General features: G+C 34.9%; 1 protein-coding gene across 1 annotated transcript; it reads left to right on the top strand.

The window, feature by feature from the left end:
- The first annotated feature begins 842 nt into the window (after positions 1-842).
- LOC136027781 (alkaline phosphatase, tissue-nonspecific isozyme-like) lies at positions 843-24,571 on the top strand. The gene is made up of 4 exons (XM_065705244.1): positions 843-1,399; positions 11,468-11,608; positions 18,302-18,496; positions 24,066-24,571. The coding sequence occupies exons 1-4, from the start codon at positions 1,198-1,200 to the stop codon at positions 24,569-24,571; spliced, it is 1,044 nt and encodes a 347-aa protein (XP_065561316.1). The 5' UTR covers positions 843-1,197.
- The last annotated feature ends 701 nt before the right edge of the window (positions 24,572-25,272 follow it).

Below are 25,272 nucleotides of genomic sequence, written 5' to 3'. Positions count from 1 at the left end.
CTAAAATGTCCACATTATGAACATCATCGGCCCGCACAATACTGACTGAAGAAACAAGTAGTGCTCAAAACTATAGACGGTGTAAAGAGTCTGATTGTGTTTTGAAGGCACCGTCAAAAATTGTTTCAGGGCACCTGTAGGAGCGAACCCCTCTGGGAAACAAGAGGTCATTAAAAATTCTATATAAATAGGGAAATGAGACATTACCATTTAAATATTTGGCCAAAAAAGCTCCTGATGACAATTAAGCCCATCACTCTTCTCATCTCGTGAAGTCTGCAACCGGCAATCAAGCCTAATTCTTTCTCCACCTTTGTACTAGTAAGCATGTGAATATGTTTGTTACATTATATAAGTAATTATTTTCTGCAATAAGAGGTAGCATCAATATTGCAGGCGTACTTCAAAAATATTTTTAGGGGAACTCCCGTTACCTAAGGCAATCCGCAGGATAGAGGTAACCCGAAGAAGTGCTCATAAACATGAAATTCTTATTTAAAACTAAGAAAGATAAGATAATTGTAGGGAGCACTCATATGAATGACGTTAAATCAACAGCAAATTTCTCATTAGAACAGCAATTTATTGATATATTCAAATTATATGAGAATAATTAACGCATTCATCTTTCTTAGAGTCACAGTTTGTGAAGGAGCTTTAGGATTATCAGTATTGGTATCAATAACCAGCAGGAGCGCTAAAAATAAATATACTACTATAAACGAGTAGGCCAATATATCTGAAGGATCATGGATAACTGGGAAGGTTGGGCATAGAACTTGTGCGCCAAAACTCTATAATAGAAGCACAATTTTAGAGGTTTCAAGTAAACTACTCCTACACGAAGATTGACCAGTCGTCTTCCATAATGACATATGCGCAATTATACTAAAATTAAAATACAAAATATACAATTTGATAGCTTGACGAAACTGAAGCTCAGCTACTGAATAATAGCAAAATTTTTATTATATATTAACAACTGAAAGCGTAGAACAGCAACAAAATAACATACCCAAAATTTGTAAAGGGAAGATAAAATAAAAGCTTAAATTTTTTGTCAGTGATAAATAATAAACACAAAACTTAACTAAAATAATAAACTTAAACAAAAATAATAAAAGGTGCTTAGGCTGTAAAATTGTCTTGCAAGAATATAGGGTAAATCTTCTTATTCGAACTACATGATAGGTGTTAATGGGTGGTGGAAGACGTCACTGGCTACCACAAGGGACTCGTGATCCAGAATACAAGTCTGAAGAAGGAAGGCGTCAAGATAGAAGAGATCTCATTGAGCAATGGCTGAAAGACAAAAAGAAACGAGGTCATTCTGCTGAATATGTTTGGAACAAAGCCCAATTCAACAAAATCGATGCTCAGAAAACAGAGTTTCTTTTAGGTAAGGGTTTTCATGTGTTTTCTATTTCTTTTGAATTTAATTCAAAATCACGTCGCTAGGACATTCAAGGAAAAAAGCCAGTCATTAATTGATCATACGATCTTTATTTCAGTGAGAAAAACCATTGTTCGTCTAACTGCATTCTAGGGTGTTAAACCAAGGCTAAGTAATTCTTATATATCCAAATTGCTAATGGTTACTATATAATATGGCATATTTCTTATTTATAGCAATTTAAGATGTCTAAACTTTCAGAGAAAAACGCAGAAAATAGATGTTTGTAACCGATAACCAGGTCTCTATTTCAATGAGAAATTAAATAGAAAAAAACAAGTTTTTTTAACTGAAAGTAAGGACCGATTTTAAAAATTAAAACGAACAAAAATTACTCTGTGTATGAAAGGGGCTGTTCCCTTCTCAACGCCCCGCTCTTTACGCTAAAGTTTGACTGTTTCTCTCAATGCTACTTTATTAAACAGTAAAAATCAATAGCGTGCAGAGCGGGGCGTTGAGAAGAGAACAGTCCCTTTCATACATAGAGTAGGTTTCTGTTCGTTTTAAGTTTTAATGTTGCTCCTTACTTTCAGTTAAAAGAAACTTCCCAAGTCATCCCAAAAGACATAGTTATTATGTCTTTCGACTTTCGACTTTCGACTCTTTCGACAAAATAACTATCTCAAAATTTTGATCCATTGACTTAGGGAAAAATGAGCGTGGGAGGGGGCCATTTTTTGGTCACTTAAAAAGGGGACTAAAACTATTAATTTTCCCTAGAGTGAGCCCTCTTGCGACATTCTAGGACCACTTGGTCAGATACGATGACCCCTGGAAAAAAAAAAAACAGAAAAAAATAAATAAAAATAAACACGCATCCGTGATCGTTAGGATTCTATGACTTTTAGGAGTGTTTTCCTTTATTTTCCAAAATAAAGCAAATTTTCTCAGGCTCTTAACTTTTGATGAGCAAGACTAAATTTGATGAGGCTTATATATAAAATCAGCATCAACATGCGATTCTTTGAATATATCTCTTAGCATCAACATTCCGATTTTTATTGTTTCGTTTACTATTGAGCTGGGTCACTCTTTGCTACAGTTCGTTACCACGAACTGTTTGAAACTATGGTTTGCCTGAATTATTTTTAGGGATTTGATTTATATATATATATATATATATATATATATATAGTAGCATAATTTAATGCTTTACTAAGGTATAATTAATCAATTATAATTAATTACAAAGTAATGAATTAATTTAATTTGAGACCAAGCAATCTATTTGTATCTAATTGGAATATTACCATTATTTCAGCTGACGTGTGTCTTATTTATAGTCATACAAGCTGTCTGAACATTCAGGAGATCTGGCTCAAGGCAGAAAATACGTCTCAAGAATTAAAGATGTGGTCTTTATTTCAGTGAGAGGAGTAATTTTTTATTTAACATTTTTTTTGGGAACCTAGTTCCTTCAAACCCTTTGTTGATACCACATCGAGCTATAGGCACTTTTGATGCACTTATATAAAGGCTGACTAGCCATGGCTATAACAAAGGAGCCTACGCAAAGCAGTGGAAACAAAAAATAAAAACATTAAGAGCCTTATAACTAAGGTTGACTCAGAAACCATGGAACTTGAATACATCTGCCCTTGTTTCTGCACTTATTTATATTGATCCTAGCCTTACTTGTGATTACCGAAATATCCAGGGCTGGATAAAGGGCGATTGGAACAAATGCGACCAATCACACACTCGTTATACGTACATCGGGAGCTTTCCCCGTCTGAAGTACTTGCAAGGAGTATGTTTTTTTCTATATAACGTGGAGTCAAGCTATAAATCACAGCCAAGCAAATTTAAAATGGACGGAACCCCTATTTCAGAATAAGAAACCATAAGTTAAGTAAAGAACGTTTTCAAAAGTCATCAAACATTATTAAAAATAAAAGTCTTTGGTATTGTCCACTATGGGTGCATCAGATAATTTTCCTGTCCTAAGTGCTTTTAAGTTTTTTTTTTGTTTGTTTCTTGTGGACTTGGTCTGGTATCGCATCTATAATAACGATATCAGTTCACCCCATAAGATGAAGAATATATTCACTTGGCGTACAACAGAAGGTCTTCAGACCCTCCCATTCTTCAGTCCCCCCTCTAGAAGAAACTTTTTTCTTCAAGAATCTTCATAGAACTAAGAAAAGCCTACACAACTCGAGCATCCATAGAAATGGGTCAATTTTCTTTTGTATATCTTTACCTTTATGGAGCCATATGGCTCATTTTCCAATTTTCATTGTCAATTTTGCTTGATTTGAGAAAATTAGCTTTAAATCCTCTCCCGAAAGTAAAACAGTTCAAAATAGGGATGATACCTTTTTATTGACAGTGAAATATAAAATTATTTAACTGGATATTTTGAACACATATACAGTGTTCATCATCAGCAGTAAAACTGCTGATGAGTTTTACTGCTGATGATGAACGCTGTATATGTGTTCGAAATATCCAGTTAAATAATTTTATATTTCACTGTCAATAAAAAGGTATCATCCCTATTTTGAACTGTTTTACTTTCGTCATGGAAAGGCAGTGTGGTCTTCGAAGTTATCTAATCCCCTCCCTCTCCTCTCTAGTAATTTGAAGAAATTACACCATGGGCCTTATGAACCTAAATACAAATCGGAACCTAACTAATCGGACCCACTGTTTATAAAGGATCGGCGTTGGAATCAACATCAAATCTTTATACGGAATTTTAAAATAGCCTATTCTTAATACTTCCAGTAAGAGTTGCTGTTGGAGAGAGATCCTTTTTCAGCCTACAGTCAATGAGACTACCTAATATCAACAATGAATCAGGATGGATTGATTAATTTAGCAATTATGCTGATTAAAAGTTAAAAATTAAGGAAATTAGATTTTCAATCAGTTTTGGAAGAATTTATGTATCAAAAACAAAGAAATATGTTAAATCAGGTTTTCATAATCGGTGATGTCAATTTCAAAAGACATTTTCAGCAGCTTCATAATATCTAGAGGACAAAAAAAGCTCACGTAAGCTCAAAATAAGGACGAAAAAGGACATAAGAGAATAAAAACGCAAGCCCAACATTAACAAAAAGAACCATCAAATGAGACAAGATCAAGAGAAAGACCTGAGAAGTGTAAATGTACCGGTGAAAATGAACAACCTAGACCATCAAAAGTGACAAGACTAATCCGAGCAGCTAGGACAAAGGGCATTGAAAAAACCTCTGAAGTTATGATTAACCAAAATAAAGCACAAAGAAATATGTAATTGGAATATTTGTGGCAGCAATAATTGAAAGGAGTCAAAAACAAAATTAAAGAACAAAGAAATATTAGGTTAAAATATCAGTGAGAGCGGCAAATCCATTGACTTAATACGAAAGTGAAGAACCAAAAAAATATGCGACAATAAGACAGGTGACATTGAGTATCAAAAATGAAACTATTGAACAAGGAAAGACATAAGTAGCAGATATAAGACAATGAGAACAAAGAAATATGTAGTTAGAAGATAGGCAGCAGCGAGAATTACAAGTAACAGCGTTAATCGGAAGTATCAAAAATGAAAGTGGAAAACAAAGAATTATAGGTCTAGCAGAAATGTGACAGCAAGTATCAGAGAGTGTCAAAAATGGCATTGATGAGCAAAGAATTGTGCTGTTTGAAGATAAGCTACTGTGATAACCAGAGCGAGTCAAAAATGAAAGTAAAGAAGAAAAAAATGTTACGTTAGAATAACAACGCCATAGCAATCTTTGACGCCAACAAACTGTCGTGCAATCCCAGTAAAAACCTAAAAAGACACCGTTACTGAAACTGAATTTAATTTTAAATTTAAAACATAGAAATGGCCCACAAAATAAAACTTCCATTCAGACCCCTCTCTTAGTCAATCCTGCCCTGCATATGCCCTGCTTGTAAATATTTATACAGTAATTGCAGCAAATGATGAAGCTCAGGAAACAGTCGTCACTGTAGATGCACTTTAATCAGAAATATATTATAATAAAGAAAAAAATAATAATTTGTCTGTACAAACACCACCTTGGGCCTTGACAAAAATGTTTGAAAGGTTTGCAACAATTATTGATGTTAATTTTTATTTCATGAAATTATCAGTCTGAAGATTTTCTTCGCCTTGATAATTGTTATTAGCATTATATTCAAGTAATTATAACCATTTATCCTATGAATATAAATAAAAATAAAATAAAAAAAAAGTAAAAATTGACACCGCTAGACTTAATAGTCTTAACCGTTGGTGATGAAAGCACTACCAAATTCGTATTGCCCTTTCATAGCCCATGAGCCATTAAGTGCAACAGAAATTAAGAAAATTAAATTGGAAGCCAATAATTAAAAGAAGGTGTAGTTTCCAGTTTCGCTTGAATAATTTTAATCTTTGGTTAAACAATAAAAGCACTTAAGATCCACGTTTTGTTTTAAGCACTGTTAGATTTTAGTCAGATTTTTAATAGTCAAATTTTGCATTCTATTTCCGGAACAAAAAATTTGACATAAAGACAACGATTAAAAATGGCAAGTTAGATGATTTCCTCCTCAACATGGATTTGAGGAAAAAAAAGTAAAAAAGGGGAAAGGAAAAAAAATACACATGAAAAACTATCAATCAAACAACAAAATGACTTTTGCAACTGCCGAAACAAAATTAATCACTGATTACCCACTGAAGACTATCCCTTTTATTAGACAGCTAAGTGAAAAATCTCTGATTTTCTTGTGCTGATCTTCAAATGACCCGATACCTTTCCATCTTCTCATCCATGTTTTTTTTTTATTTTGTTTTTTTTTTTGCAAATCTTGGCATTAGTAAGAACAACCTAGACCCAAAGCCTAGGACAACTGATTGAGTCCACTTTCAAAAACTCTGATTACGCAATTTTCGTTCAGGCTTACTGCCATAAAGTCGGTCTTCGACGGCTCAAAGTTTTGACTTCGTTAAAAAACTTTTTTTGCATGCTAACTAGTGGTCTGCGTTGTGTAGGTACCGATCTCCTGATTCGATTTCTTCGAATCATCCCAATTATTCGAAAGATAACTTCGATGTTTCGAAAAACATCCCTATGAACTATTCCTAATGGGTGATTTAACCTCAACCTGCTAGATCAAAATTCTGCTTCAACTATTGATTTTTTGTCAATGGTACTCTCTTCGGGAACTCTACCTTAAGTTTGTATACCAACCCGAGTTACTGAAACACAAACGTCTCTTATCGATAAAAGAAAAAAAAACTAATTTTTTTAGCTGAAAGTAAGGAGCGACATTAAAACCTAAAACGAACAAAAATTACTCCGTATATGAAATGGGATTTTCCTCCTTGACACCCCGCTCCTTACGCTAAAGTTTTACTCTTTACCACAATTCTACTTTTTAAAACAATTAAAAGCTTTAGCGTAAAGAGCGAGGGATTGCAGAGTGGACAACCCATTTCATATACGGAGTAATATCTGTTCGTTTTAAGTTTTAATGTCGCTCCTTACTTTCAGCTAAAAAAATTAGTTTTTTTTTATTTAATTTCTGAACGTTTTTGAATTAATGCATGTTTGGTTTTGGCTCTCCTCACATAAATTATTAAAATGAAATGTGTATATTAATTTTTTTTTGGCTAAATGGCTTTCTCTTAGTTTCGATCAGACGATTTTGAGAAATAAAGGGTGGAGAAGGAGGTCTAGTTGCCCTCCAATTTTTCGGTTACTTAAGAATGCAACTAGAACTTTTAATTTTTAACGAATGTTTTTATTAGTAAAAAATATACGTAACTTAAGAATTAACTTACGTAACAAACTTTCATAATCTTATATTTTTATTATGTATACGAGGGGGTTTATACCCTCGTTAATATCTCGCTCTTTACACTAAATCGTAAGTTTTGTCCCAATTCTTTAAGAATGACCCCTGAATCAGAAAGGCCGTAGAATAAATAGTTGAAATTACTAAAAATACTTCAGCATAAAGAGCGAGGTATTTATTTCCTCCTAAATACCTCGCTCTTAATGCTAAAGTATTTTTCGAACCCTCATATAAGTAATAACCTCTGTTCGTTTTAAGTTTCAATGCTACCCCTTCCTTTCATTTGAAAAAACGTTTTCATATTTATTTTTCATTGTTTTCTTTTAGTAATGCTAGAAAATCCTGAGTCCTTTTCATTGAATTTTTCTTCCCCAATGACAGATTCCTCCAAGGAAAGATCCTCCAACATAGCCCCCTCCCCTCAGACCCACCCCAAAACAAAATAAAATCCCCCTGAAAACGTTTGTACGCTTCCCAATAACCATTACTATATGTAAACACTGGTCAAAGTTTGTAACTTGCAGCCCCTCCCCCAGGGATTGTGGGGGAGTAAGTCATCCCCAAAGACATAGTTATTATGGTTTTCGACTATGCTGAACAAAATGGCTATCTCAAAATTTTGATTCGTTGACTTTGGGAAACAAATGAGCGCGGGAGGGGGCCTAGATGCCCTCCAATTTTTTTGGTCACTTAAAAAGGGCACTAGAACTTTTCATTTCCGTTAGAATGAGCTCTCTTGCGACATTCTAGGACCACTAGCTCGATACGATGACCCCTGGGAAAAAAACAAAACAAAAAACAAATAAACACGCACCCGTGATTTGTCTTCTGGCAAAAAATACAAAATTCCACATTTTTGTAGATAGGAGCTTGAAACTTCCACAGTATGGTTCTCTGATACGCTGAATCTGATAGTGTCATTTTCGTTAAGATTTTACGATTTTTAGGGGGTGCTTCCCCTATTTTCTTAAATAAGGCAAATTTTCTCAGGCTCGTAACTTTTGATGGGTAAAACTAAACTTGATGAAACTTATATATTTAAAATCAGCATTAAAATGCGATTCTTTTGATGTAGCTATTGATATCAAAATTCAATTTTTTATAGTTTTGGTTACTATTGAGCCGGGTCGCTCCTTACTGCAATTCGTTACCACGAACTGTTTGATTATTTTTTCGTCACTAGATGTCTTAGATAATTTGGTGCTGGTTAGTGATTTTTCTGATCATTTTTCCTCTATTTCCCGATATAAGAGCGCTGATCAGGCGCAGCGTATGGCATCACCATCTAATCTCCCATTTTTCTGTTAGGGTGATACTGAGCTAAGTCTACTTAATTCTCGTCTGACTGATCTACCATGGGATAGTTTGGTTTCTGATTCAAATTTTAACCACTCTTTTGATTCCTTTTAGGATTTAGTTAAAGAAGGAATCCTGGAAATTTGCAATCGGGGTCGAGCGCCCCGTACTTCGAAAAGGATAGCACCACTGAATTCATGGATCTCCATATAAGCTGGAAAAGGAAAAATTATTTGTGGAAGCTTTACAAGGCTTTACCATCTTTAGCTCATCACGAACGATTCAAGGCCTATAGGAGTATATTTAATTCTCTGTGTCGGAAGGCAGAGTCTCAGTATTATCATAGGAAAGTTTCTGAATGTGGGAAGGATGTAAGGAAGACATGGTATTTAATTAATTCAGTTCTTATACCTACTCTCCCTCTACCTTCAGTTCCATCAATGCTGAAAATCAATGGTAAAACGTCCAAGGAGATGTAGATGTTCAGCTAGAGCTTACCTCTTATTTTGCTAATATAGGAAAGGTAACTGCATCCTCTCCAAGCTCTGCAACTTCTCGTTGCGATTTCAGAGCCTTTCTTGGACCCTCATGTTTGAAGTTGATGGTTTTGAATTCTGATTCTGAATTTGAGGTAGCTTGTACCGTGAATGCTCTTAAAGGATCATCCTCTTCAGGACCAGACAATATTCCTACAAGGGTTATCCGTGCCATTCTGCCTTCTGTTCTGTCACCACTGACTAAGCTCGTCAATCTGTATTTCGGAAAAGGTATTTTTCCTGAATCTCAAAAGCGAGCTAAGGTTATAGTTCTCTATAAAGGTGGTTCTCGGAGTGATCCTGCTAATTATAGGCCAATTTATCTCCTATCTGTTTTCAGCAAAATTTTTGAGAAGGCTATGCTATCCAGGCATCTTAGTTTTCTGGATGCAAAAGATTTTTTGTATAATTTCCAGTTTGGATTCCGAGCGAGTCACTCTACGGAGCATGCTTGCGCAGCTTTATCGAATTTCATTCATTCGGCAACAGATTCTAGTCATATCCCAGCAGCTTATTTTTGGATGTTCGTAAAGATTTTGATTCCTTGACTCATCTGATTTTTCTTTGGAAACTATTACATATCGGTATAAGATCAAACGCTTATTCTTGGTTTGATTCATATCTTTCTAGTAGGCTTATTTCAATTGATCCGCTTTTCCGGAGCCCTTCTGAAGTATATTATAACGTCCTGCAGGGATCTCTTCTTGGTACCATTTTATTTTTGATTTATGTTAATAATCTGATTTTGGCTGTAAAAAACATCAGGCCTCTGGCATGCTGCAAGCTGTGTCAGCCTGATTCTCAGTCTTGTTCTAATACTTCTTCTAATGAAAATTTTCTTGTTGCTTTTGCTGATGATACCACTCTTGGGACCCTTGAGGAGATGGAATGTGATATCAAGTCTAACCTTGTGGCATTATTTGAGAGAGTTATGTCATGGTTTAATGCCAATTACTTGGTCTTGAATGTTGGTAAATCACATTTTCTTATTTTTTCTCGAATTGGTATAACTTTCCCTCAGCTTACACACCCTCAGGTGTCACAAGGCTCCTTGTGTAGACCAGATAATCGGGTGGTCCTGTTTCTTGGTATCCTGCTTGATGAAAACCTTTCATTCAAAAACCATGTAGCCATGATTAGGGTTAAGGTCTCACGGAGTGTTGGTATCATTTGAAAACTTAGATGCACATTTCCTGGATCTATTCTGAAACTTCTTTTTTTCTGTCTTGTCCAGTCATATGTTTCTTATTGCCCCATTGTATGGATGTCTACTTTTCTGTCTACACTGCAGTCACTTTCCGTCATGTATAATAAAGCACGGCGTCTGGTTATGGACACCAACCGTTCTTCACCAACACCGCTCTTAAGTCTACGATCTATTTACATTATTTCTTGTTCTTCTTTTGTCTTTGATCAACTTCACGGCAATCTTCCAAAATCTCTTTGGAAAACTCCTATGTTTATTTCTGATTCAGCTTCATATAGCCTTCGTTCCTCAAATAATATCTAAATTCCGCCTACCCCTACTATTCGATCAGATTTCAATCCCCACATTGCTTGTCAGCAGGTCCGGAATTCACTATCTTCTTCAGTGCAGAAATGCCACTCGTTTGGGACTTTTAAAAGGATTCTTAAGGATCATTTAATAAAGAATCAAATAGATTAATTTTGTTTTCCTCTAAGGAGTTGATAGCCCCTGTGTTTTGTAAGTTGTGTGTAGTTTTCCTCTCTGCACTTTGCTCCCAGGCCTCAGGTATGTTTTTTTTTCTCCTTCTAGTTGTTGCTTATATTGCCCATAAATATATTGCCAGTGAACTGCTATATGTGATTGCCTATACTGAATTTATTGCTTGTATAATGATTTTTTTTTCTTACCCCCCTTGTATCCCTAGCCATGGAGACTTTTGAGGGGAATTATGTGTATTCTAATTCGATTTTGAATAGTATTTTGTATTGCCTTCTATTTAATATTAATAAACTTCTCTCTTTCTCTCTCTCTCTCTCTCTCTCTCGGGGGGAGTGCAATGCGTGATTTGGGCAAATCATTCGACACTTGCCCGTGTTTTTCTACCAGATTTTTCTGGGAGAAAAACCCATCCCATCCTAACCATATAACCAGCGACAACATGACTCGAACCCCTGCCCCATGCTTCAACTTCAGAGCGCTAACCACTCGGCTAGGATGGCAAAGTTTTGAGCCATCCATAATTTTTTTTGTTTTTGCTTACGACGGGGCGGAAAAAAAAACAATAGCATTATAATATACTTTTAAAGATGTAAGCATAAGATAGTAAAATCTCTTTCTCTCTTCGGTGTAACTTCCATTCAAATAGAATGTCTTCTTTCCAGCTGGATACGAGTAAATTCTAAACTTTCACCAATTTTTTTCTTATAGGGCTATTTGACTATTCCCACTTGGATTTCGATTCTGACCGAGATCAAGGAATATTTGGAGACCCTTCACTTTCGGACATGTCACAGAAGGCTTTGGAAATCCTTAAGAAAAACCCTCATGGATATGTCCTTGTTGTTGAAAGTAAGTGGATACTTCTTTAAACCTGAGCCAAAGTACTTCCGTGATAAATGAGATTTAATTCCACTGCTTTATTTCTGTGAGGTACTTAATTTTCATTGGTTTACATCTGTGACGTAATTTATATTAGCTGGCTTACATCTATGGCGTAATTTATTTTTATTGGCTTACATCTTTAAATTTACTTTTTGAAAACCTTACTTGTTTTTGAAGCTTATAATGTGTATCAAATTAATTTGGAGACACATCATAAAAGTAAAGTATTTAAAACCTGATTATATTTTTGTACAAGATTTTAAACCTGTAAAAATAACAAATATTTGAGGCACATACCTTTTACAAACCAACTCTTATTTCAGTGTTTGAACTTTATTTTTCCTGCCGTAAAGTTGAATCTTATGCCAGATCTTATTTAGACAATTTAAATTAAACAGTTCATAATAACGAACTAGAAGTAAAAAGAAATTTTTTATGCGAATTTCAAGCTAATTATTCATTTACGGTGAACAAAATTCAAAACCTGCATTAAATCAAAATTTTTCAGAAACTAAATAAAAAACGATTTTCCTTCACAATTTTTTACAGTTTTGTTATGTAAGTTAATTCGTAGTTACATATATTTATTACTAATAAAAATATTCGTAAATAAAATTAAAAGTTCCAGTGAGCTTTTTGAGTACCCAAAAAAATTGGACGGCGACTAGGCCTCTCCCACCCCTTTTCTTCTGAAAATCGTCCGATCAAAATTTCGAAAAAGCGATTTTTTAGCCAAAAAAAGTGAAATTAATCTACAAATTTCGTTTTAATTATTTCAATACGGTTAGCCAAAATTAAAACCTGCGTTAATTCAAAACGTTCAGAAATTAAATAAAAAAAGGGGCTGTCCCCACCTCAACGCCCCGCTCTTTACGCTAGAGTTTTTCATTGTTTTAAAATGTAGACTTTTAAGAAAGAGTCACACTTTAGCGTAAAGAGCGGGGCGTTGAGCAGGGTAAAGCTCCTTTCATATACAAAATAATTTCTTTTCGTTTTAAGTTTTTATATCACTCCTTACTTTCAGTTAAAGAAACTTGTTTTTTTTGTATTTTTTGTATATTTAATTGTAAGAAACTCATTGAATCTTAGTTTAAATCACAATCAAGTACTTTTTCGTGAATCATGTATCTTACATATCGCTCAAACTTTTACGAATTTATATATTTTTTTTTAAATTTAGAAATCTTGGTATTGAAACATAATTAAAAATTCAAGAGGTTATTCACCGTTACTCTTAAGTTTTGCCACTAGACCAGCAGATTTTTTTTCATCGAAATAAGCAAAGAGCGACTCGGCTCAATAGTAACCAAAACTGTAAAAAAAATGGATTTCAATATTAATAGATACATCAAGAGAATCAGCTTATTATGCTGATTCTAAATGTACAAAATTTATCAAATTTTGTTTTATACATCAAAAGCTACAAGCCCAAGAAAAATAACCAAATTTTTGAAATAATGGGGAAAACCCATTGATTCAGTTTTTCCAGCTCCATTAACGTTCCCTAAATGTTTTAACTTGATCCCCGCTTCACTCGTGACATATTGTATCTTTGCCATTTGGACAACTTTGATGAACTTACAACTCTTTTCAATTTGTTCTTTGATTGTAGAAGTATTACTAGCAGTAGCATTAGTGGTAGTAGCATTAGTTTTAGGAGCAGTTGGAGAAGCAGCTGCTGTATAAAATAATACCAGTTGCAAGTAGTCATAAATGCAGTTGCAAGTGCCGTATGTAGTCTCAGTCACAATTCTAAGTAGTTTAGGTAGCTGTCTCAAATAGTCACAATCGTAAGTAGTCAAAGTTACTGTGTCAGGTTGTTGCACGCACAGTCACAAGTAGTAGCAGTTGGACCCGTATGCAGCTGATGACACAAGTGGTTTATGCGACCAAAGTCAAATGTAGTCACTATTGAAGTTCTATCTGGTCATAGTTGCAATCAAAAGTAGTTATAGCCTCAGTTGTAAGAAGTTGGAGTCATGATTCGTCAAAATAAGTATTTGTAGTCGTAACTAGTTTGAAACTTAAGCAGTCAGACAGAGTCACAGTCGTAAATAGTCGCAGTTGCAGTCATGAATTATCGCTGTAGTAATAGTAGCATAAGAAGTACTTTTAGCAGTAGTGGCAGTAGTGGTAGTAGTGGAAGTAGTAGAAGTAGTAGTAGAAGTAGTGGAAGTAGTAGAAGTAGTAGCAGTCGTAGTAGTAGTTGTAGTAGTAGTAATATTAGTACAAGTAGAAGGAATAGGAGTAGAAGCAGTAGAAATATTTGTCATATCTCTGAAAGTTTCTCCTTAATGCCCTTAGCCTTTCCCAAGATATTGCAGACACGCATTTTTAACATAAACATTAAGAGATACATCCCTATCAAAATGTTTTGAAAGTCTCAACTTAAGAACCGTAGCTGTTCTTGCGACTCCGCTAAAACACCCTATGACAAACTTGAATAGATTTTTTTTAACAGTTCCACATCTCCAATGGCATGCCTTGAAAGTTCCAACTTAGCACTTCTAGCTGTTTCAGAGATATTGGATATACGCCCTTTTGACACTCTGGACACATACAGTACCTTTTAATTTATTTTGCACCATCCTCAATTTTTCCTAAAAAAAAAAAATTAATACCCAACTATCTTCCTTGGATATTTTGCCTACGCCATTTCAATAAACTGGGAGCTCTTTGACCCTCTTGATTTAGATTAATGTAGTAGCAGTTTTTCCTCAGACATAGATATTACTGGATCCACATATATCCATCCTTTCGATAATTACCTCGCACCAGAAGCCTTTTCATTTAGTTTTACATACACCTCAAGCGTTCCTTAAAGTTTCAACTTAGCACCCTTTTCAGTGTCTGATATGTTGTATCCATGCCATGTCGACAACCTAAATGCAATTCAATTACAGTAGCAATAATAGTAATTCTAGTGCCTCTAAGAGTTTCAACTTAATAGCCCAGCCATTTCTCTGATATTTTTAATACACCCTTTGACAACCTTTATGCCTTCACTTTATTTTGACTAAGTTTTAAATCCTAATAAACTTTCTGTAAGAGTTCAAGTTAAACCCTGTTTAAGTACGATGATACCCCATTCATGACATTTTGACAGCCTGGATGCTCTTAAACTATATTTGATTAATTCAATATCAGTATTAGTAGCGGTAATAGTAGTAGTAAGCAAATAGCACCTGTTTCTTATGTCAACATCCCCCTCAACATCTCTTTAAAATTTTAAATCAACACCCTAGGCCCTATGCGCTAAAAGAATCAAATTAATGCTCTAAGCCCTTCCTGGGATATTACTTAAACTACTACTACTACTACTACTACTAACTCACTGCAGCACCAAGCCGCCTGAGGCCAACAGAGCTACGCACGCTCCTCCTCCAACCTAATCTATTTAAAGCCTCCCTCTTTACACCCTCCAAGGAAGTTCCTATTGCCTTTAAGTCTTTATTTATGACATCCTCCCAACCCAGACAAGGACGACCTGCTTTCCGTGTCTTTGGTAATCTGTCATCCTTCATCCTTAGAACGTGGCCTAGCCATCTCAACCTTTCTTTCATTATAGCCCCAGAAAGCGGGATTGAACCACACTTTTTGTACAGCCTACTGTTTGAAATAAAGTCAGTCAGCCGGGTACCTAGAGCAATCCGTAGGAAATTTCTCTGGAAAACATCTAGTAAATTTTCATCTCCTTTTCGGAGTGCCCATGCTTCAGAGCCGTATTTGACCACTGTCATCACTGTAGCTTCCAATATTCTAATCTTAGTCTTTAGACTTATCTTTCTATTCTTCCAAACTTTTTTTAACTGTGAAAAAAACACCCTGAGCCTTAGCTATTCTACTTTTAACCTCTTCACTGCTCCCAACGTTTTGCTAATAATACTACCAAGGTAACTGAAGCTCCCAACCTGATCAATCTTTTCATCACCTACTCTCACCTGTTCATCTTCACTTATTCCTAGCCTCAGTGACTTAGTCTTCTTAACATTAATTTTCAAACCTATTTTAGCACCCTGAACTCGTAAAACCTCTAAAAATTCATTCATTTTGCTCAAACTTTCATCTAATATGCTTAAATCATCAGCATAATCTAAGTCCAGGGGCGTTCTTCCTCCCCATTTGAGTCCATGGTCTCCAATTGCCTTTCCTTTGCTCCTTAAGACGAAGTCCATCAAAATGATCCATATAAAGGGGGATAGAACACAACCCTGCTTTATAACTTAAACGCTTTGTATATTTTGATGTAGTTCAATATCCTCCTCAACATTTCCTGAAATTTTTTCATTAATGCTCTTACCTTTAGGAGATGTAGTAGACTAGCACTGGAAGCAGAAGTGGAAGCTATTTTCGAGAGTAAATAACTCCAGCTTTGAAAATATTTTTTCTAGTAAAGTTTATACTTTTCAGTTTTATCACTCTCTGTATCGACCTATTTTCAGTATATTTCAGCACTGTCTATTTTCAAAGCACCATCTATAATTTCTTCTCTTGAGATGTGTTGCCGCAAAGGTTGAGCGCTGCCTGTCTGTGATTAAACAAGCAGAGGTGGGGATTACCAACAGTAAACCCCGGTGCACCTGCCTGAAGCTATTGCCTTTAAGGTGAAGATAAAAGTTGAGCAGGACTAATGTTTTCCTGACTTAATTACCAGCAGAGACTCAACATAAGACATTCGATGTATGTGGATCAAAAAAGCAAGTGATTTTGAAATATTACCTATTAATAAATAACCAAGCTATGAAATGCAGACTTTGATTTTGGACTTGCTGTGCTTAGTTTCTTTGCGTTCTTATGATGGCTGGAAAAATAATTTGGAATGTACCATTAAATTTATTGATGCAGTAATATTTGAGAAAACTTATGATGAAGTCGTAAACGCAGCCACTCAGTTTTACCAAAAAATAAGAAATTATAAAATCAAAAGAGGTCCTTTGGGAAGAAGCGAAATGTCCTTCTAAAACATGTATGAAGGTTGATGTGAGCGACAATTTTGGAAATGACCAAATTGTTACTGGCTTGAAATTAAAATAAGCATGCTCTCCCTGCGTTTTTTGTTTTAAGCCAGAAGAAGTCCCCTTGATCTCAGGAGTAACTACAGTGATTCTTACACACAAGACTACGGAACTGTGTAGCAAATCGAGCATTTTGATGGAACAAAACTTTTCGAAAAATGACCTGTGATTGCTGAAATCTCTGTTGAACATATACCAAACTGTCCTCTGCTGTGATAGTAAAAATCTGCTAATTACTCAAGCAAAACTAGAATCACGGAAAAAATTTCTGGAACAAGCTTGTGGTAAAAACAACTCAAAAACTGCTGATTTAAAGCGTACCCGAAATGACTGGATCAAAATCTGACCCGGCGCAACAGAGAATACAGTGCTACGGGGCTTTACAGCTATGGTGCTGCCGTGCACCATTAGCGAAGTAGCAGTATTTGCTGTAAAAGTAGCAGTATTAGTAGCAATGGCAGTATTAGTAGTAATAGCAGTATTAGTAGTAATAGAGGTGGTAGCAGTATTAATGATCATAGCAGAAGTATTAGTAGTAGTAGTAGTAGCAGCAACAGTAACAGAAGTAGCATTAATAGTAGTAGGAGTAAGATTAAGAGTTGCAGTAGTAGCATACGCATAGGGCCTTTTGGTTAGTTTAAACGCACCCTTAAAATCCCCTTTTACCCTTATTCATTCGTAAGATATCGCTGATATGCAGTCTGTTTTTATTTAGCTAAACTTCCCACTAAATTTTTCTTGAATTTCTCCTCTTAATGCCCTGAGCATTTGTAGTAGTCGTAGCAGTAGTACTAGTGATAGTATGAGTAGCAGTAACAATAGCAATAGGAGTACCAATAGTATTACTTGGTAGTAGTAGCAACAGCAGTATGCAAATCTTGCATTTTCTTCAGTTATACATCCCCCTCATCATTGACTGAAAGTATCAATTTAATACCATAACCCCACTCCTTATATGTAGTTAAAACACCCCTTTGATAACATGAATGCTTTCAGTATATTTCACTTTAGTTCAATGTTCTCCAGAATTTAATTCATTATTTCTCCTTAATGCTCTAAGGAGTTCTTACGATGTTACTTATATGCTCTTTTGACAGCATGCATGTGCATGGCGTATATCGATTTAGTTCAAATTCTTCCTCAACATTCCCTGAAACTTTAATGTTAAAAAAGTTAGCCGTAATATTGGTAGCATTAGAATTAGTTGTTGTTGTTACAGTAGTAGTACTAGTAGTAGTAGTAGCGGTAGTAGTAACATGTATCTACTGAATTTCGGACAATTTAAAATCCTCCTCTTCGTTCCCTGAAAGTTCAAGCTAAAGCCTCTAAGCTGCTATTTAGATACCCCCTTATTGACAACCTCCATGCACATACTCTGTTTTGATTTGGTTCAAGACTCTGCTAAATATTTCATGAAAGCTTCACCTTTATACCCTTTGCTTTTTCTTACACCAAGGCCCTAACGTACCCCTGTCCCATTAGCAAATACTACAAGTAAAGAATGGGCAAATCATTCTTGGTTTGCCCATTTGTCACGTAAGAAATTATTTTCTAACGTAATTATTTATTTCAGGTAAGAAATTTAATATTTGTCACGTAAGAAATTAGAAACCCAAATTGGTGTCTTTTTATACTTTGATTGCAGGTGGAAGAATAGACCACGCCTATCACTACAATAATGCTTACCGAGCTCTTGAAGAGATAGTAGCTTTTGACGAAGCAGTTACATTAGTCACAAGTTCTGTGAACATTGAAGAAACAATCATAATAGTCACTTCTGACCATTCACAAGTAATGACGTTCGGTGGCGCAGGAACTCCAAGAGGAAATCCTATTCTGGGTAGGTTTTTTTTTCTTCAATCCTTGATCAAGTGGTTGCATCAGTTAGGATATGTTGTGACAGTACATAAGAGTATCTCACATTATTCACAGACAATAAACAAAATAACAAATTAGTCGCAAGGTGTGTCAATATGGAAAAATCACAGTCGTCCCCTCTGACTGCTCACTAGCGATGTCAGAGGTGCAAAAACTATGAAAGGCGATCAGATTTATTGTAGAGTTTTTACTGCCAAATACTATCTTAGATATAGGGTCTGCACAATTTGGTTGCTTCTTGACAATCATATACAAACACACATTAGTGAAAGTCGCAGAAACATAGGAAATTAGTCACAAAGTATTTAATGTTGAAGAAACAATCAAAACAATGATAACTGTTGCCTCTGGCTAATCCAAAGTGATGACACTCGATGGTGCAGAAACTCCAAGAGGCAGGCCAATTCTTAAAAGGTTTTTTAAGGTAAGTTTCATGTTATCTAGAAGTTCCGCTATTTGGTCACTTTCTGACATTATACAAAAGTATTACACAATAGACGCAGCTATTAAACAACACAGCATATTAGTCCAAGCCATGAGAATGCGAAAGTAAAAATTATTTCAGTCTCTAACAACTCACTCTAAAACCACTCACAAGTGCAAGTTACAAAGTGTCAATGCAAGTGAATCTAAGTTTCCAATTATCAAGGGGTTGTAGAACTCGTTCAACTTCTGTCATAATAAAAATGCATTACACACAAGACGCAATCACAAACAACACAACACTTTTGTCCAAGCTAAGACAATGCGGAATTGAAAATTATTTGTCTCCTGTTACCATTTGCAAAATTGTACAACTTGGTAACCTTGTAACATTGCGAAAAGTCATTAGACATTATTCAATGCCACTAGACTAGAAAATGTATCATTAAAAAGCTCCGTGAATTGGACAAAATAGATAAAAGAAATCCTCCCCAATGCTAAAGATGCACAACTTTTATCACCACGAAACTTCTGCGGCCAGTAAGAGAGGGGGACAACACACATTCTGTTTAAGCACTAACTCATGGTCAATATATACAGAAAAACGAAAACAGAGAATGGAAGAGAGAGAACGAGACGAGAAGAGAGAAAGAAAGAGAGAGAGAGAGGGGGGAGAGAGAGTTGGAAGGATTTAAGGATTTCATTAAATTATAAGAATAGATAAAGTTAGGACTGTTACACAAGAAACCACCCGTTCTTCATTCAAACCCTTGCTTGAATTGGAATCTTGGCTTTCTGTCGTGTTCTTCTTTCACTTTTCGACAATTGCATGGCCTTTTCCTTGCTGCCCTTTGTGATAATATGTCTTTTATTTTGATCAGCTGCTTATCATATCTGCTTCAGAACAGTTCACGGATTTCTCGCATCATTTTAATCTTTTCAACCCTCTGATAGCTTATAGTAATCTTGAACACAATCCTAAAGTCTGCAAGAAGCTGCCACTTGTTTGGTATTTCAAAAAAAAAATGTCAACGTATTTTTAGCTAATGATTCCTTTTTCCTTTTTTTCTTTGTTTTCACTGGAGTTGATGTCCAAGAGTCGGTTTTCATGTTTGTTTGAGCATGTGTTGACAATACAATTTTAATTTTATTGTTTTTCTTGCGAAATCACAAGCTAACCCCAACATAGCATGTCATTTTTGGGAATGGAAGATTTTTTTTTGGTATGGATGTTTTTTTTGTTCAAACATTTGCTGGTGTATTTTTTTTCTCGCCTGTTCTTTCTTGGCAACAGAAAATTACTGGGGGATCATATTAGAGTTGTTTTTGTTGTAAATTTATTGTTAAATAAACAAACTCTGAACTAGGAGCTTGATAAACAAATGATCGATTCATTATCAGTGAGCCGATATTACTTTAGCTATGAATTAATCTATTAACCAATTATTGATGAATTAATAATTGGTTTTACTTACTAAGAATTGTTAGTTAATAGGCCCACTAAGGAAATAAGTAGTTGCTTAAAGACGCTGCCTGACACTATATCTCAAATTGGATTTAATTCAAACAATTAAAAATTAAAATATATTCGCTGTCCATGGGCTACTTACTTAGCATCACCTGGCGTATATGTCGGAGCTTTACCTGTTCTAACATGTGTGGAAGACATAAACAAACAGGCGGGGAAGAAGATGGTTTGTAGGCACCCTGTGTTTTTCCTTAGTTCTTGGTGAAACCACATGGGTGGAATCACGGCCAAAACTACAACCTGGTTTTAAATCTTATATTATCTGCTCAGTTTTATCATTCATTCTTTAGTCTCTATTCAAAACTTGCATTCAAATAGCAAAAATGAACTAAAAGTGACGCCTTAAAATACTATTTTTTTTAAAGGAATTTTTGAAGTTTTCCTTTTGTTGGCCCAACGACCCCTATTCGGCCCCCCATGATTATTCTTTGAGTACGCCACAGTGTCTGGCTTGTTTTCCACTTGGATTATTTGGATTTTTTCAATTTATCTCACTTTTTTTTTCTGTATAATAAAAAAGAATTCCGGAGGGGGGATGTTGGAAAATGTTTGAAAGATATTAAAGATGTAAACTCAAAGCAAGACAATTGTTAAATTTTTATGGATTTATTACTTAGAATATGCAAGATAATTAAATTAGGATCTGAAAAGAATACTACCGAATTGAAAACCACATAATCAAACAGTTCGTGGTAACAAACTGTAGTAAGGAGCGACCCGGCTCAATGAAACTCTAAAAAATGGAATTTTGATGCTAAAAGATACATCAAAAGAATTGGATTTTTATACTGATTTTAAATATATAAGTTTCATCAAATTTAGTATTTGTCATCAAAAGTTACGAGCTTGAGAAAATTTGCCTTATTTTGGAAAATAGGGGGAAACATCCCCTAAAAGTCATGGTATCTTAACAAAAACCACATCATCGCATTCAGCGTATTAGAGAACCCTACAGCAAAAATTTCAAGCTCCTATCTACAAAAATGTGAATTTTTCGTATTTTTTGCCAGAAGACAGATCACGGGTGCGTGTTTATTTGTTTTTTTTTCCCAGGGGTCATCGTATCGACCAGGTGGTCCTAGAATGTCGCAAGAGGGCTCATTCTAACGAAAATGAAAAGTTCTAGTGCCCTTTTTAAGTGACCAAAAGAATGGAGGGCACCTTGGCCCCCTCCCACGCTCATTTTTTCCCAAAGTCAACGGATAAAAAATTTGAGATAGCCATTTTGTTCTGCATAGTCGAAAACCAAAATAACTATGTTTTTGGGGATGACTTAATTCCCCCACAGTCCCTGGGGGAGGGGCTGCAAGTTAGAAACTTTGACCAGTGTTTATATACAGTAAAGGTTATTGGGAAGTGTACAGACGTTTTCAGGGGGATTTTTTTGGTTTGAGAGTGGGGTTGAGGGGAGGGGGCTATGTGGGAGGATATTTCCTTGGAGGAATATGTCATGGGGAAGAAAAATTCAATGAAATGGGCGCGGGATTTTCTAGCCTTACTATAAAAAACAATGGAAGAAAAACATGAAAAGTTTTTTCAATTGAAACTAAGGAGTAGCATTAAAACTTAAAACGAACAGAGATTATTACGCACATGAGGGGCTCTAAAAATACTTTAGCATAAAGAGCGAGGTATTTAGGAGGAAAAAAAAGGTAAAAAAAAGGTAAAGGATACGGCATTAGACTTTACAGTCCGTACCGGCGGTGCTGATCTCCGTTTCTTGGCCCTTCAGCCAGGAAGTGCAATGGGGGGTTGGGGGCCAGCCATCCTGTGCTTTCACACACCCTTCCTGTTTACCTTCCCCAGATTTCTCAGGTACCCATTTAGAGCTGGGTCGACTCTGGCTAAGCTTACAGAGTCACGCCACTGACCCCCGTCCCAACTGAAGAATTGGGTACACCGGGATTCGAACCCGCGTCCTCTCAGACAAGGGATCCAGAATACAGCGCACCAACCTTACATCTAAAGACCTTACAACCTTACGTAAAGGAATTAAATACTTCGCTCTTTATGCTAAATTATTTTTAGTAATTTCAACTATTTATTCTACGGCCTTTCTGATTCAAGGGTCATTCTTAAAGAATTGGGACAAAACGTAAGATTTAGTGTAAAGAGCAAGGTATTAACGAGGGGACAAACCCCCTCATATACATAATAAAAATATAAGAGAATAATAAATTGTTACGTAAGTTGATTCTTAAGTTACGTATATTTTTTACTAATAAGAACGTTCGTTAAAAAGTAAAAGTTCTAGTTGCCTTTTTAAGTAACCGAAAAATTGGAGGGCAACTAGGCCTCCTTCCCCATCCCTTATTTCTCAAAATCATCTGATCAAAACTAAGAGAAAACCATTTAGCCAACAAAAGAATTAATATGCAAATTTCATTTTAATAATTTATGTGCGGAGAGCCAAAATCAAATATCCATTAATTCAAAAACATTCAGAAATTAAATAAAAAACTAGTTTTTTTTAACTGAAAGTAAGGAGCGACAATAAAACTCAAAACGAACAGAAATTACTCTGTATATGAAATGGGATATCCCCTCCGCAATCCCTCGCTATTTACGCTAAAGTTTGACTCTTTGCCACAATTCTACTTTTAAAATTAAATAAAAAAAACTAATTTTTTTAGCTGGAAGTAAGGAGCGACATTAAAACTTAAAACGAACAGACATTACTCCGTATATGAAATGAGTTGTCCCCTCCGCAATCCCTCGCTCTTTACGCTAAAGCTTTTAATTGTTTTAAAAAGTAGAATTGTGGCAAAGAGTCAAACTTTAGCGTAAAGAGCGAGGGATTGCGGAGGGGACAACTCATTTCATATACGGAGTAATTTCTGTTCGTTTTAGGTTTTAATGTCGCTCCTTACTTTCAATTAAAAAAACCAGTTTATTTTTATTTAATTTTCAGGAAAAGCTAAGAAAAAAGCTTTGAAAAGTAATCAAAGAAACCGACATGATAAAAAAGTGATTTGAAGTAAGTTCAGATCTATATATTCCGGTGATGAGATCTAGCACTATATATGAGATAAAGGAATACTATTCATGGAATCATGAATGAGATAAATGGATTATTCCTAATCCCTATCCCTAATCCCTAAATCCCTAATCCCTAATCCATGACAATGAGATAAAGGAATTATTCATGGAATCAGCACTTATAGCATTTGTTTAAAGTATACTTTTTTCAGAGAATTTCAAAGAAAAGTAAAGAACTTTATTAAAACCTAAAACAAGGAGGAATAAGATAAGCGAAAATATGAATGAATAGTTTAACCTAAAAGCAAATAAAATGGAATGTATTATTACGTCTAGTGTAAAATGAACAAAAATTAAATGATTCAATAAATGAAACTTAACACTAACAGAAACCATAACGAATAAAAAATACAAAACTTTACATCTTTTCATGCCATGTATGTTACATTTTTGAAACGTGTGGCATGCGCTACCTGAAGCAAACAGTTTTGAAAGTGAGTTGCCCATTTTCTGTTGTATTTTTCTGCTAAATGAACCAATTACTTTTAACTTAAGATACAATTTATAAGAAATCTCTTTTTAACACCAATTTTGGTTGTAGGCTATGATATCTATCCGTCTCCGTCCAGTGGCATGCTCTATCCAACAATTTTGTTTGGAAGCGGGCCAGGACATCAAAGCTCTGAAAAACTTCAAAATACAACACGTCTGTCATCAGGATCAAGTTCTTTCATACAGCCTTCAGCTATTCTAAGACCTTGGTCAACTCACGGAGGTGAAGATGTACCTTTATACGCAATAGGCCCTAGATCGTTTATATTTCATGGTACCCAAGATCAAACCTTTTTGGCTCATGGTTTAGCTTATGCTATGTGCTTGGGTCCATTTAAAGACAACTGTGGCGATGCAACGTGGGCAAAAGAAGATGATCAAGTAGAAAAAGGTTGCCAAGAAAAGCAGCTGCTCCGTGAGCGGAATAAGGAAATAAATATTTGGACACTCTCAGCGATATTATCAAGCTCAGCGAAGAAGCAACTAAGTAATACTTTTCTCATATACTTTACTATTGTGCTTATTATAATAGTCATATGTGATACAAATAAGTAGATTCTTTTTTTGTATTGTTATTTATTTCAAATAATAATAAGATCGTCTATTTTTTTAAATGATTTTTCTTTTATACGGCTTTTTTAGGTCTTGCAGTGTCATAATGCAACAGTACACTGCTAGTTCGTTTAATTAGGTTATATATATATATATATATATATATATATATATATATATATATATATATATATATATATATATATATATATATATATATATACATATTAATATAATATAATATTATTATATTAATATATATGAATATAATAATATATAAATATAAATAAATATATATATATATATATATATATATATATATATATATATATATATATATATATATATATATATATATATATATATATATATATATATATATATATATATATATATAATTGTGTATGCTCAGAAACCTGTTTGCTCCAGTCATAATAGTACTATTGAAGCTTCAATTACTACAGAAAACACACCTCAGCACCAAGCCATCTGGGGCTAACAAGTCCCATTCTGTTTAGAGCACAATTCTTTGATTCCTTTCATTAAGTTTCTGCATCCTTTAGATAGATTCATAAGACCTTTCCACCTCCCATTTGAGGACTTATTGGTCTTATTTGCCCCAAATAGATGCTGCTTTTAAGTCAATTCAGGAATTCCAAAACTAAACATGCCTGTATTTGTTTGTTATTAGATACATCCAAGGC

The sequence above is a fragment of the Artemia franciscana genome, chromosome 5 (assembly GCF_032884065.1).
Source record: "Artemia franciscana chromosome 5, ASM3288406v1, whole genome shotgun sequence".
NCBI classification, from domain to species: Eukaryota; Metazoa; Arthropoda; class Branchiopoda; order Anostraca; family Artemiidae; genus Artemia; species Artemia franciscana.
The sequence above is the reverse complement of the archived record's forward strand: the minus strand, read 5'-3'. Positions and strand labels throughout refer to the sequence as shown.